Source organism: Solanum verrucosum, unplaced genomic scaffold (genome assembly GCF_900185275.1).
Source record: "Solanum verrucosum unplaced genomic scaffold, falcon-dt-bn FXZP01000288.1, whole genome shotgun sequence".
Taxonomy (NCBI): Eukaryota; Viridiplantae; Streptophyta; class Magnoliopsida; order Solanales; family Solanaceae; genus Solanum; species Solanum verrucosum.
Window position 1 is genome coordinate 719,310 of NW_026019933.1, and position 15,178 is coordinate 734,487.

A 15,178-nucleotide genomic window follows, 5' to 3' on the forward strand; every position below is an offset into this window, starting at 1 on the left:
TGGTATATATAAATAATTATTAGTTAGTGACAGTAGCAAAGTGAGGGAAGTTATCCTAGTTTATAGTTGATGTTAATTGAATGTGGATGAGAGTAAAGAGATAAAACATGTTTGTTACAAGTGGAAGGTTTTGTTTATGTGCGGTAGGGAGATTATTTCTAATTCTCGTGGTTATGGTGTCATGTTAGTATTTCTGTAGTCAAAATTTACTTACACAAGATTACACATTTTACAAAATATTGTACTTATAAAGAAATTTGTAAGGTTATAGTGGACTACTTTACTAGTGTTACGTCTATATATGTGTGTATGTATTATACAAACATGTAGTAAAAAAGAACAATTTTACTCATTTAGAGGTAATTATAATTAATTGTCAAATAATGAGGATAATTCATACAAAAACTAAATGAGTAAACTTATAGCGAGGCTTGGAACAAAAACTTATGATATGTTTGATGTGGCCTATCGGTGAATAAAGTTGGAGAATAAAAATATCGAGGTTCAACTTTTGTAGAATCAAAAATTCTAAAGCATGATTTTTTATATTTATTGTTTTTTCTCTAAACGTTGGTTGACATAATTATCGCATAGTAATTGTATTAATGGAAGGTAGTAAGTACTCGATAAAATAATTCATGTTATACTGGTAAATTGAACTTTACACCGCTAGTACCAACAACAACAAAAAAAAAGTTTTTGTGTATGGTATGGAAAGAAAAATATCTTCTTTTTTTATATTCAAAATTTCTCATGTTTGGTTGATCAAAATTAATGTTTTGAAAAATATGTTCTTTAGAAAAAAACTGTCACGACCCGAGAGCACCCCCTAGTCGTAACACGGCGTACTCGACCCCGAAGGGGTCTAATACAAGCCTCTTAGCATTCATAACATTAGATACATAGAAATAGTGCGGAATTTAAAACTTTTCTTTAATAAATCCAACATCAAAAGACATTTATAGAGCAGCGGAATACTAAGTCTCACATGGCCATCTCGAACAAACTTTAACAAGATAGGGTCACGGCCCTTTACAATTGAAGTCTTAACAAAGTCTTAAACATAAAATCTAGAAACATAAAATCCTTGTCCTCGACATATGAGGACATACCAAAAGAGGTCTTGAGAGAACTCTAATCCCAAGCTTCCCTAGAGAAAGAAATCACTTGCCAGAACCTACACTTGTAGTAAAAATAAGAAAATATGGGTTAACACACAAAAATGTACTAAGTATGATGACCATGCAAAAAACATGCTTTAAAAAGGGACATTTTGTTGAAAGTCATGATTTATGCCATTTTTGTAAAACTTCAAGAACATTGATACAAGAGGCATAATATAGGTCACAACCAACATACAAAGTCACATGATTCACATTTGAGCAAAATCACATATAACTCTTTACCTTCACCTTGAGCCTCCACCTCAAGTAACCCTCAAGCTATGCCTTGTGCAATGTATGGGTAGCGTCCCATACCACCACCCACACTAAGGCACCACCTTAAGGTCACCCAAAAGTGAACTTACCATTCATCCTTTTCACCTTTACACAATAAAGTATTTAAGAGACATAAACATTATATGAATCACGCCAACACATTAAGACCAACATCTAAGACAACTCTAAGTCATACTTGTGCAATGTGCAAGTAGCATCCCATACTACTACTCACACTAAGTACTCCTTTGAAGTCACCATAGACAAGGTACATTCATATAGAATAGACATGACAAGGAAGTAACTCATAATACAATCCAAGTATAGCATGCATCTTTACATTTAAGCATTTAAGCCAACATTCTTCATTAAATTCATTTAGGACACATTCATGCATTTAGAGGACTTTCATACATTAGGTTTGGAAAGCCAATATGCATTTTCAAACATAGAAGACAAGCTATAGTCACAATACACTCATAACATAGAAATATCAATACCTTAGCAACCTCTAAGAACACTTGTGCAATGTATGGTTGGCACCCCATAATACCAACCTTACTAAGCATTTCTTGAAGCCACATATTCATTTCCATAATCTTCAAGCTTACCATAATCCATAGTCATAAATGAGGAATTATGCAAGTACATGAACTAACCATAAGGAAAGTCATCTATTCATATCTTATCATACCATAAGGAAACCATTCCACAATATCCTAATAAGTCTCCGTGTGCAATGTAAAAGTGAAGTCCCATACCCCCACTTCTACCAAGTAAACCCATTAAGAAGTCATAGTATAGCTCCTATCATATTCATTATCTTATTGTTATTAGGGAATATTAGTCATAATCGACATAGACCATGTGAGCTACATGGAATCCTGTGTCATATAACTCCACACCGAAAAAGGCATTCTTACTTGCCGAAGGTAGAACTAATTATATTTAGCTTCTAAGTGGATCCACTAGCTAAGTCCTATGTTTGGCACATAGTTATAGGATAGGGAGATTGCTACTAGAAACCCAACCTATTGCATTAGCGGAGGAGCTTCCGTCTCATGAGTTTACTATAGATGACCCAACCTATAGCATTAGCGGAGGGGCCTTTTCCTCATTGTCCATATCCACTCGGTGCTAAGCATTATTTCCCAAATTATACATAATTAGTATGGAATTGTATCTACATGTGTGAAGGCATACTTTACCCTTCGTCCAATATAACTCACTAAATAGCTCATAGATTCATTAGAGGTGAGAATGTACTTTCAACCTTAGAATCAACATTAGTATGTGAGAATAACTATCACACCAAGATCATGTGTTCTCATGAGAATGGACTTTCAATCAACACAATAGGATCAACATGGTTGTGTACATTTCATGCATAATAATGTGTAAAGATGCATATGAGAACTATACTTTCAATTACCACCATTAATACATCATGATCATGTTTATGCATGGAGTGTGTGTGTAATTGTCCTTGAAATGACACAATCAACAACATTATAATCATCCTAGACCATTCATACAATATCAAGTGTAGGGGTAAGAGAAGAATAACCTTTTCAACAATACCACAATATACTCAATAGTCATAGGACTTTCAACTTCTAGGTAAATCATGAGTTCACACACAATCTTGCCAACATGCACAAACCTTCACCATATGCCCTTCAAGGGCTATGAACCAACTCATCCCAAACATATAGCAATAGCAAAATAGATAAGGGAATACCATGATCCAACAACTCATCAATACATTAATCACATCATGACTGGCACTTTATACTTCAAGTATTCATTAACATGCACATAATATCATGATCAAGTCAATTCATGTTTAGAAGCATTACCCTAAACCAATTCAAGTCTAGGTGATCTAATCTAAGGCATTACATTGAGAAATTCATCATTCTTGGAGGATCACATTTAAACCCTCAATTTGCCTCTTTCATGACATAACCCTAGAATCTTAGGTTAATCAATAATACATGTAGAATTATACTAACATCAAGTAACTACATCATAATTAAACACCTCCACCTTTCAAGTGGATCAACATCTCTAACACAAGTTTACTACTAAAAGTACTTAGGTCAAACTTGACCTTTTAAGGCTATGATCACAAATCCTCAATTCACCAACAATTCACCATAATTAGTCATAGATGATGATACAAGTCAACAATCTAAATCAATCTAGGCATAAATCCATCAACATTCATTCATAATCAACAAACCCACTTCATAAGGCACAATTTAGGAATTGAGAGAAATCATGGGTTCATAGAGTATTTTCATCTTAAAACATCAATTAAACATCAATATAATCATTGTTTATCATTTGAAAACGTTTGATGCAAGAACTCATGAGGTTGAGTAAAACTTAGAGTTTTGTGTAACTTGAAAACCTTGAAAACTTCTTTAAAATTGACTCTAGGGTGAAAACTAACCCTAGATGAAGGATCGCCATACCTTATACTTGAAGAATCCCATGAAAATCTACCCAAAAGCCTTCCTCTTCAAGCCCTAAGTCTTCTTCTCCTCTTGGTTTTCAATAGAGTTCTTAGAGAGAAGATATTTTGGGAGGGAGGGTTTTGATTAGGGGAAAAGTGAATAATGAAATCTAAAAATACCATTTAATGCTTTAACACTCTTAAAATACCTTAAAATACTTAAAATAACCGTCCATACACTAATAGGGACTTGGGGGTGAATTTACCAATTCACCCCCAAGTTGGTCGTGCCCCTTGACAGCAAACCAGGTCTCATTCACGAGACTCCCATCTACGGACTGTGGATGGGTTGACGGACTGTACTGGTCTTCCATCAATGGTGGTTGTGGCTTGGTTATAAGCCCCTTGACCTACGGAGGCCATCCACGGGGCATTGATGAACCTATGGGGCGTGGACCCCTTCCGTAGGTCACCCCTTTTTGTCCAACTTTATGGTTCCTTGGGGTCTTGGGGTGTAGACTTAGGGTCCTCCTCAAGGACCCTTAGGGTGGTCCTTGGGGGAGTCGTACCTTGACGTCTAACCCCTAAACACCTCAACCATGACTCGGGACAACATACAACACCATCAAATCTCATGACAAACACAAACACACACTTTAGGCTCTATTTTCACTAGTTCATTTATAGGGTCGTTACAAACATTCATTAAAAATAAGGTTAATGACTTCCCTAATAATATTAAGTACCGAAAATAATTTTCATAGATGGCATTTCAAGTTCATGGCCTCCTTCCCCGCCCTCTAATGACCCTTCTTAGTGAAATAGAAAGAATCACTTGAGTGCAGAGCTGTCAGGGGTAGTTGAGTAATTGTATAATTAGTTAGTTTGACAATTTGTTAGTCGGTTATGAGTGCACAACTAGTTAATTAGGAATGTATAAATGTATAAATAGCATGCACTGTAAGCATTTTTGTTTTTCTGAATATTTTGGAATAATATTATCATATCTTCTTCCTCTCTACTTTTGTGTTCATCATTGATGAATTGTTCTAGTCAATATATATGAATTCTATCATGGTATCATTGCATTGAATCACAATTGTGAGTTCTTGCTATCATGGATTGCATATCAACAATGGCTAAGTTCGATTACGATCATGCTTTGTTTTTCATCCTTTTGATACTACTGGAGCTTTGATCATACCGATGCAACTATCAAGATCTGACAATTACTCTGTATGAAGCAGGGCCATGAGGATTCAGTTGCTTAGAAAGAACAAGTTGGGGATCATAGATGGAGTCTGGAAGAAAGAGGACTTTGGAACAGATCTAAGTCATCAATGGGATCAATGTAATGCTATTGTACATGGATGGATCATGAGCTTAGTATCATCAAAATTGCACACAGGAATTGTGTATGCTACCAGTGCAAAGGTAGTTTGGGATGATCTTCGTGAGAGATTTGATAAGGTGAATGTTTCTCGAATCTATCAATTACATAAGGACATAACTCGTTTAGTGCAAGAAAGTGATAGTATTCCTGTTTACTTCTCGAAATTGCATAATCTCTGGGATGAGTTTGCCAGTATTGTTCCTCCACCATGTGATTGCCTAAATCTAAGGATTTTTGTGCTCATATGCTAAGACAAAAGTTGATGCAGTTTTAATGGGGCTGAATGAGACGTATGATTAGTCGAGAAGTCAGATTTTGATGACTGAACCTACTCCTAGTCTGAACAAGGCATATGCAATGCTTATTGAATGAGAAAGCCAGTCTTCTCTAGTGGGAATTCTGATCCCGAATAAAGAAGTCTGGCTAGTTCATCTAGCATTTATATGAGTGGAGAAGGTACAAATTTAGCAGCACTTATGACAAAGAGAGGTGATCATTCTCAGCACTATAGAGGAACATGTCAACAATATTCAAATCAAGAATACCAGAAAGGGAAGAAAAATTGGGATCAACAATGTGATTTTTGCATGAAGCAGGGGCATCTAAAGAGAAATTGTTTTAAGTTGAATGGATATCCAGCTGTCTGGAAATTGAAGAAGAAGGATAATCTAATTACTGCTTACAATGTCCAAACTGAGAATACACATCAAAATATGTCATATGGGAACAAAAACAAAAAGGAAATGCTAGACAAGATGGCAACAAGAGAACTTCCAAGGGCTCCTCATTTGACAGATGCACAACATGACAACATATTGAGTATGCTCAACAATGACACTTCACAGCATGGTGTGATGGCCAATATGGCAGGTCATACACATACTCCTATATCTAAATTAGAAGATTTAAAGTGGATAGTTGATTGTGGAGCAACCAATCACATGTCTTCTACCTTGTCTAATTTAACTAATGTGAAATTAGTAAAATCAGACCAAAATAGGAAGGTACATTTGCCGAATGGAGAAGTTGCATTAGTCTCACACATTGGAAGTTGTAGACTTATTGATACAGGAGAGCCGAAGGATGTTCTATTTGTCCCAGATTTCCAATATAACTTGTTGTCAGTATCAAAATTAACTAGAGAGCTTCATTGTTTTGTGTCCTTCTATCATGGATTTATCTTAGTCCAGGACCTTTCGATTGGGAAGATGAAGGGGATTGGTAAGGAACATGATGGACTTTACTGGATGGTGTCACAGAATTCACACAAGACTGCACATACTCAAGGTGTAGATACAAGAGGGTTCATAGTTCATGATGATAAAAGGGACATCATGTTATGGCATAAAAGATTAGCTCATGCTTCAATAAAGTCAATAAAGGATGTTTGTGGTTATACAATAAATGCATGTAAGACTGTTGTAGAAAATTGTGAGATATGTCATTAGCCAAACATACTAGACTTCCTTTTGCAACCAGTGATACTAGATCAAATAGAGCTTTTGCTTTATTGCATTTGGATGTATGAGGCCCTTATAATACTCAGACTTTTGATGGAAACAAATATTTTCTTACAATTATTGATGATTTCTCAAGAATCACTTGGACTTTTCTATGAAGTTTAAATGTGATGTGCTGATAGTTCTCAAACAGTTTTTTCAACTGGTACTTACTCAGTTTAATATCTCAGTTCAGGGTAGTAGAATAGATAATGGTGGAGAATTTGTTTATGATCAATTACTTAAGGATTTAGGCATTGTGCATTATAAAACCTGTGCTTATACCCCTCAGTAGAATGGTGTAGCTGAGAGGAAACACATGCATTTCCTAGAAGTAGCAAGGGCACTCAGACTTTAGAGTTGTGCTCCTCTTAAATTTTGGGGTAATTGCATTCTTACTAATGTATAAATCATTAATAGACTTCCCTCTAAGGTACTTGAAGGTACTTCACTTTATGAAGTTTTCTTCAACAAAACACCTTGCCTTACACACTTGAGGACTTTTGGCTGTTTATGTTATGCCAGTATTCTTCCTAAAGTAGATAACTTTGCACCTAGGGCAGTGAAGGCAGTTTTTATGGGATATTCAGTGTGACAAAGGGTTACATATTGTTTGATCTTGAAAAACTGAATAGGGATGTTATTGTTCATGAGCACCCGTTTCCTTAAAGATCCTATTACAGATGATGCTAATATTGCCACTGATGTTTTTACCTACCCTCATAATTTCCCTGAAACACATGCTCCTCCTCCTGTGTTTCCTGTCATATCTCCTGAACATATTACATCTTCAGCTTCTGATCCTCGCAGTTACTGCTACTATACCTCATGTTCGTACTTCTACTAATTCAGCTCCCACCTCAGTTTCACTCCCTACCAGAAGGTCCACAAAAACATCTCATCAACCTCTATGGTTAGCTGATAATGTAACCAAGCCTGCCTCCAGCTCTATACTATATCCCTTATCCAATTATGTCTCTTATACAAATTTGTCCTCCTCTCATCAACACTATCTAGGTGCTTTCCAGCAATAATAGAGCCTTCTTCCTATCAGGAAGCTATAAAGGACAATATATGGATTGAAGCTATGCATTTGGAAATACTTCATGATAATCACACTTGGGACTTGGTGCATTTACCTCCAGGGAAGGTTCTCTTTAGCTGCAGATGGGTTTATAAGGTTAAGTTGAAGTCAAATGGTGATATAGAGAGGTTTAAAGCTAGACTAGTAGCTAGAGGATACACTCAGAGAAAAGGTTTTAATTTTTATGAGACATTTTCTCTTGTAGTCAAGATGACTACTGTGAACTGTTTTGTCCTTGGCTGCTCAGTTCAATTCGCCTATTCATCAATTAGATGTCTATAATACTATTTTACAAGGTGATTTGCATGATGAGGTATATATGTAGTTTCCTGAGGTATTTCCAAGCCAGGGGGAGTCTAGTGGACTTGTATGTAAACTTGTGAAATCCCTGGTCTTCAACAAGCAGGTAGACAGTGGAATTTAAAATTGTGTGAGGCACTGTTAAACTCAGGTTTTGTTCAAAGCAGTTTGGATCACTCATTATTCATCAAGAAGCAGGGCCAGATATTGTGGTGATTATGATTTATGTGGACGATACGTTAGTAACAGGAAGTAGTATGGCACTCATAGAGCACACAAAAGCTTCCTTACATAAGGCCTTTAAGATCAAAGATATTTATGATCTCAAGTTTTTTCTTGGTATGGAGTTCAGCAGACCTGGAAAGGGGATTTTAATCAATCAAAGAAAGTATGGATCAGAGATTATCTCACACTTGGGGTTAGGAAATGCAAAACCATCTTGGACACCACTAGAGACAAACATGAAGTTAACAACACATGAGTTGGATGATTTGATAGGAAAATCAGATGATGAGTTCCTGGATAACAAAGAGCAGCATCAAAGTCTAGTAGAGATTATGCTATCTTTGACATTAACAAGGCAGAACATTGCCTTTTCTATTCAGACCCTCAGTCCGTTCCTGCAACAACCAAAGAGATCTCATTGGGAAGCAGCAATTATAGAAATAAAAGTGTCCTTAGGATTCCTACATAAGTAAATAAGTTTGGTTCTTGAATCCATCACTGATTTTGGCAATGAAGCAAAAGGTACATGAGTTGCCAAGAGTCTAGGTGAAGTGAAAGTTGAAAAATCAGGAATTTGACCATCAACATAGAGTGTATGCTCCAAGAATGGAACAAGAACATGAGGGTTATTGACAAGTAAAGGGTGGTTAGGTTCAAACATAGGATGTTTCAATCGATTCATTAGAGCGAATAAAAGTGATTTTAACCAAGTAGTTCCTGATTTTGGAGTTGTAACAAGAATGATATCACTATCTTCAGCTTGAAATTGTTGTTGACATGCAATCACACCTTAAGCAATCTTGGTGGTGTCCAACAACCTTGATAATTGTAGATATATGACCCAACCCATCCTTTTACTCTTGGTAGGATAGAGAGCAATTTCTTACACTCTTCACTTAGGCTATCCTCTTGTAAATATCTAGGAGGAGAAGTTGCCATGGTTTAGAAGATTGAGTATTTTCTTCAAGTTCAGGATATTTTATAACAGATACGCACGAATACACTTATTACTCGTGTAAACATTTAGTCATACACTTCATGTGAGCTCAACACTTCACAATTTTCATGTCTTTCTATTAATAATAATTACTTTGATTGACTTATTTAATTTATTAAGAGAGTGCTATTAATGTGAGTGTGTCAGAATAATTAGCAAAATTCATGCAATGTTTTGTCGTCTTTGTCAAATAATGATTTTAATTTCAAGATTAATTCTTTGGAGTTTATTATATCGGTATTCTTTAATTTATAACCATGAAAATCTAATTTAAACAACAATAAAAAAAAAAATCTAATTTAACTATATATTTTCTCCATTTACTTTTACTTATTCCTGATAAATTTTTCACTCTTTCTAAATAAACATAAATAACGTGAATATTTTAATATAATATTCATATTAATTTATATATAGTCTTAATGGACTTTAGAATGATTTGGAAAAATGTATAGTTAATGTTAAAAATAAAATCAAAAATTGTCTTTCTCTCGATATGCTAAAGTAAACAAATAAAAGTAAAAAAAATATTTTTAATATAATAGACAAGTAAACATGAACGAAGAGAGTATATAATACTCAATTTATAGAGTTATTTAAACTTACACGTATTTGAAGCTTCATATTTTCTATCATGCTCTATGAAAACATGCATGAATATATAGAGTGTTGTGCCCTTTTTTTTTTTCCTAATCATTTAATTATGAGAGTTCCCTTTTTCGAAATAATTTTTTACTTTATTTGCAAACGAAAGAAAGAGTTGAGAAATGACTGTGACAATTATCAGATTTAGACTCAAAATTTGAGTGCAACGGGTGCCACTATCATCAATACGTCAGTATTAAACTCTTAAAAATGATAATGATAGTAACGTACAAACTTCTCTATGATCGAATAAAATTAGTTTGGTATAATATAGTATAACAAAAGTACATCCTTTATTCATAGTTGATCAACTTGACACATTTTTATATTTTACAAACAATCAATAATAATGAAATCACACTAGAAGTACATTCCATTTAAATCAATACATCATTTGCAACAATTTGAGTAATAAACATTTAAAATAATATATATTAGTGCTACAATAGAGCTCTTTCTATATGTTCTTGTTACATCACCCCTCAAACACAACTACGTACTCTTACATTGATTTTGAAAATAATAAACTACATTCAATTCACATTATAACATATTAATGTCTAATCAAATATATGAAAATTTTAATCCAGATCGTTGAAACGTTTGTTCAATGATATGATTGAGTTTATCATTCATCTCGATAGTAAAATAATTCTTCCAATCTCCAACTTCCCCTCGACGAAAGAAATTTTTATTTGCCACTCCAGCTGACATTTTCCCATGTGTATTCACCTCCAAATTCCTCAAATTTTCAAAGCTACACATTCTTAATATTTCATCCACAACTCCACAATTTTCTTCCTCTATGGAAAATGGACATTCCAAAAATTCAGCCAAACGTTTAAGCTGAATTTTAGGTTGCTTTTTAATTTCTTCATACATCAAGAAAAAGACTTTATCAGGATTTTCTATACTTTCTTTCCAATAATCCAACACATGATTCCAAAATAGTCCATAAAGACTCGCACCCTTACAAAAATGATCAAACATGTCTTCAATGGAATTGGTATCTTTGTGATTATCAAGTCTTAAATTGTTTGCAAAATTCCACATAGAAATAAAAGTGTCTCTTGGATTCCTACATAAGTAAACAAGTTTGGTTCTTGAATTCTGAACTGATTTTGGCAATGAAGCAAAGGGCACATGAGTTGCCAAGAGTCTAGGTGAAGTGAACGATGAAAAATCAGGGACTTGACCATCAACATATAGATCAAGTTCCAAGAACAAAACGAGATCATGAGGGTTTTTTAAAAGTAAGGGGTGATCTTTTTCAAAAATAGGATGGTTATTTCGATTCACTAATGCAAATAAAAGTGATTTTAACCAAACAGTTCCTGATTTTGGAGATGTCACGAGAATGATATCACTATCTTGAGCTTGAAATTGTTGTTGGCATGCAATCACACCTTGAATTGCTCTTGATGATGACCAAAAACCTTGAAAATTGTAGATAGTTGATTCCATCCATCCTTTTTCTTTAGGTAGGGTAGAGAGAAATTTTTTACACTCTTTACTTAGGTCCTCTTGTAAATATTTGGGAGGAGAATTTTGAGATATTGTCATTGTTTTAAATTGAGTGTTTTCTTCAAGTTTGAGATTTATATAACATATATACACAGATACACTCATTATTTACGTGAATATTTTAGTCATACACTACATGTGAGCTCTCTACTTCACGCTTTTCATGTCTTTCTGTTAACAACTTTTAATTTACTTTTCTTATTATTCTTTATCAAGACTCAAGAGTGGTGTTATTAACGTGAGTGTCTTACAATAATTTGTAAGCCACATCACACTTCATGCTATGCTTTTGTGAGTGCAAAAAGAATTTCTCTTTAAAGAGGTGATTCGTTATCCTATGCAAATTTATAATTTGTTTTAGACTTTTTAAATTATATATTTTTTTAAATTCGATATTCATTCAGACAATGTCACGTTATTAATGGAAACAAAAAGAGTAATATAATAGTGATAAGTAGCTGGTGATGTGAAAATGAAAACTGAAAAACCTTAGAAACAAGGTATTGCATCTCTTGTTATCCAATATTAAAGAAAAGGAAAGAAAGAATTTAGAGATGAGTGTGAAGATAATACAATAATACATTATTATTTATAAATCCTCGGTTCAAGTAAAACATATAAAATTAGGTATGAAAAGAAAATACATGAGTAGTGAAGAAGTTATGTTGAAACAATGGAGAAAAGGATAATATCAACAAAAACTAGTACGATAATCGAAGCAAAAGAAACATGTAATAATAAAATCAAAGAATAATATAGCATGAGAGTAATAATAATAATACTTTTAAAGAAAACTGGATCATATTCTCGGTAAGCTTATCCTCGACTTCCATATCCTCTTATCTATGATCATATATGCGATAAACTTCAAGTCTGTCGTGTCTTGTCTAATCACATTTCTACAATATTTTTTTGACCTACCTTTACCTCTTTTTAGACCCACCATAGTCAAACTCTCACATCTCCTCACTAGGGCACATGTGCATCTCATCTTCACATGTTCGAACCATCTCAATCTCGATTCCCTCATTTTATTCACCACGGGGTCATTCCACTCCGTCCCGAATATCTTCATTCCTAGTTTTATCTCTCCAACAAGTATACTCATACATCCATCTCAACATCCTTATTTCCGCTACTTTCATCTTATGAATGTGTGAGTTCTTGATCGGCCAACAATCTACCCATAACAATCACTTTATAAGACTTACCTTTAAATCTTGGTGGCACATTCTTACTACACAAAAAAAATCGGATGTGATCCTCCATTTAATCCACCTCGCTCCAATACCATGTATAACATCATCACTAGTCTTCACATTTTCTTTGATTATTGACCAAAATACTTGAAATTTTCTCTCTTTAAGAATCATGAGTAGTATATTAATAATCACCTCCACATCTGCCTCGTGAGTTATGTCACTGAACTTATACTCTAAGTACTTTGCTTTTGTCCTGCTCAACATGAATTGTTGAGCCCTAGGATCTATCTTTAAACCTCCAGTCTATCATTAATCTTTTCTTATGTATCTTCGATCAATACTTCATCAGTGGCGGAGCCACATGTAGTTGAGGGGTGTCAACCGACACCCCTTCGTCGGAAAATTACACTGTGTAGCTAGAGTTAAATTATTTTTTATGTGTATATATTACATATTGACACTCCTTGACTTTTACGCGATTTACTTCTTTATATTTTGACACCCCTTAGTCGAAGTTCTGGCTCCGTCACTGTACTTCATCATCTACCAATAGTAGACCATGACAACTCCCTTTAGATATTTCGAGCGTGAAGATGATGATTGTCATTATTTTATTATTATCATCACAATATATTTCTATGGTAACCATCGTCACACATAGAAGCTCCTAAAATGAGTTTGTTGCTCGAATAGTCAGTCAATTATTAAAATTATATAATAAAGTCAAACATTTTTTGGGTAAAAAATCACTCTTCTATAGGTATTTCACAAGAAAAATCATTCTGATCAATTTTGTAAATTTTGAGCATTCAATTCTTGATTTGACATTTGTAGCAATAACTGTTGGACTTAAAATCAAAATAAATAAATAAAAACCAACTCATTTTCAGTACTATAGAAGGAAGGATTTGGTGTGAAATAGTTATAAAAAAAATTACTTGTCCGTGACACAATAAAAAAAAAATTCAACAGGTGAACTTTTAAAATAGATTAATCTCAACACAATTATTTCAATATTGATTTTCAAAATAAATAATTGCATTCAATTGGAATATAGCATATCAATGCCTAATCAAATATAGAAAAATTTAATCCAGATCCATGAAACTTTTGTTTAATTATATGATTGAGTTTCTCACTCATCTCTAAAGTAAAATAATGCTTCCAATCACCAACTTCCCCTCTACGAAAGAACATTTTAGTTTCCTCTCTGGTTGACAATTTTCCATTTATATTCACATTCAAATTGCTCAAATTTTCAAAGCTACACATTCTTAATATTTCATCCATCACTCCACAATTTTCTTCCTCTATAGAAAATGGAAATTCCAAGAATTCAGCTAGACGTTTAAGCTAAATTTTCAATTTCTCTTTAATTTCTTCATACATCAAGAAAATTACTTTCTTAGGCTTTTCTATGCTTTTCCCCCAATAATCCAACATATGATTCCAAATCGGACCATAAAGGCTCACACCTTTGCAAAAGTGATCTAACATTTCTTCAATGGAGTTGGTATCTATGTAGTCAAGTCTTAAATTGTTTGTGAAATGCCACATTGAAATAAAAGTGTCCCTCGAATTCCTACGTAAGTAAACAAGTTTTGTTCTTGAATCTTGGACTGATTTTGGCAATGAATCATAAGGCAAATGAGTTGACATGATTCTAGGTGGAGTGAAGGATGAAAATCAGGGACTTGACCATCAACATAGAGTTTAAGTTCCAAGAATGGAACAAGATCATGAGGGTTCTTGACAAGTAACGGGTGATTTTGTTCAAAAATAGGATATTTTTTTTTGTGAAAAGAGAACGAGGTGTTGGTATATTGTTGAGCAGTACCAGGAAAAACAAATTGAGTGTCTTCTGTGATGCAGATTGGGCATCATGCCCTAATACTAAAAGGGTTGTCTCAGGATTCTTGGTGAAACATGGTGATTCTTTAATATCATACAAATCAAAGAAGCAAGGTGTGGTTTCTAGGATTTTAGCAGAAGCTGAATATAGAAGTGGTGTGGATCACAACATTGTTGAAGTAATTGGGAAGTGAGATTAGTGAACCAGTGATGATATTCAGGGACAGTAGAGCAATATTACAAGTAGCATCTAATCCAGTGTTTCATGAGAGAACAAAACACATAGAGATTAATTGCCATTTTATCAGACAAAAGATACAAGAAGGCTTGGTGAAGACAGAGCATGTGAACTCTAAGGATCAACTGGCAGTCATATTGACTAAGGGTCTTCGTAGCTAGACTGCAACATGAATATTTGGTAGGCAAGCTAAGTGTATTGAATGTTTTTGCACCCACCAGCTTGAGGGGGAGTAATGAAATAGAAGGAATCACTTGAGTGCAGAATTGTTAGGGGTAGTTGAGTAATTGTATAATTAATCAGTTTGACACTTTGTTAGT

General features: G+C 34.2%; 1 protein-coding gene across 1 annotated transcript; it reads right to left on the reverse strand.

Annotated features, from left to right (window-relative positions):
* Positions 1 to 10,559: 10,559 nt before the first annotated feature.
* LOC125833104 (cytosolic sulfotransferase 12-like) lies at positions 10,560 to 11,606 on the reverse strand. The gene has a single exon (XM_049512253.1). The coding sequence runs from the start codon at positions 11,604 to 11,606 to the stop codon at positions 10,608 to 10,610; it is 999 nt and encodes a 332-aa protein (XP_049368210.1). The 3' UTR covers positions 10,560 to 10,607.
* Positions 11,607 to 15,178: the final 3,572 nt, after the last annotated feature.

What these genes read in the sequence shown, in the direction of transcription:
- LOC125833104 (XM_049512253.1), bottom strand. Translation starts at nt 11,606, where the DNA reads ATGACAATATCTCAAAATTCTCCTCCCAAATATTTACAAGAGGACCTA.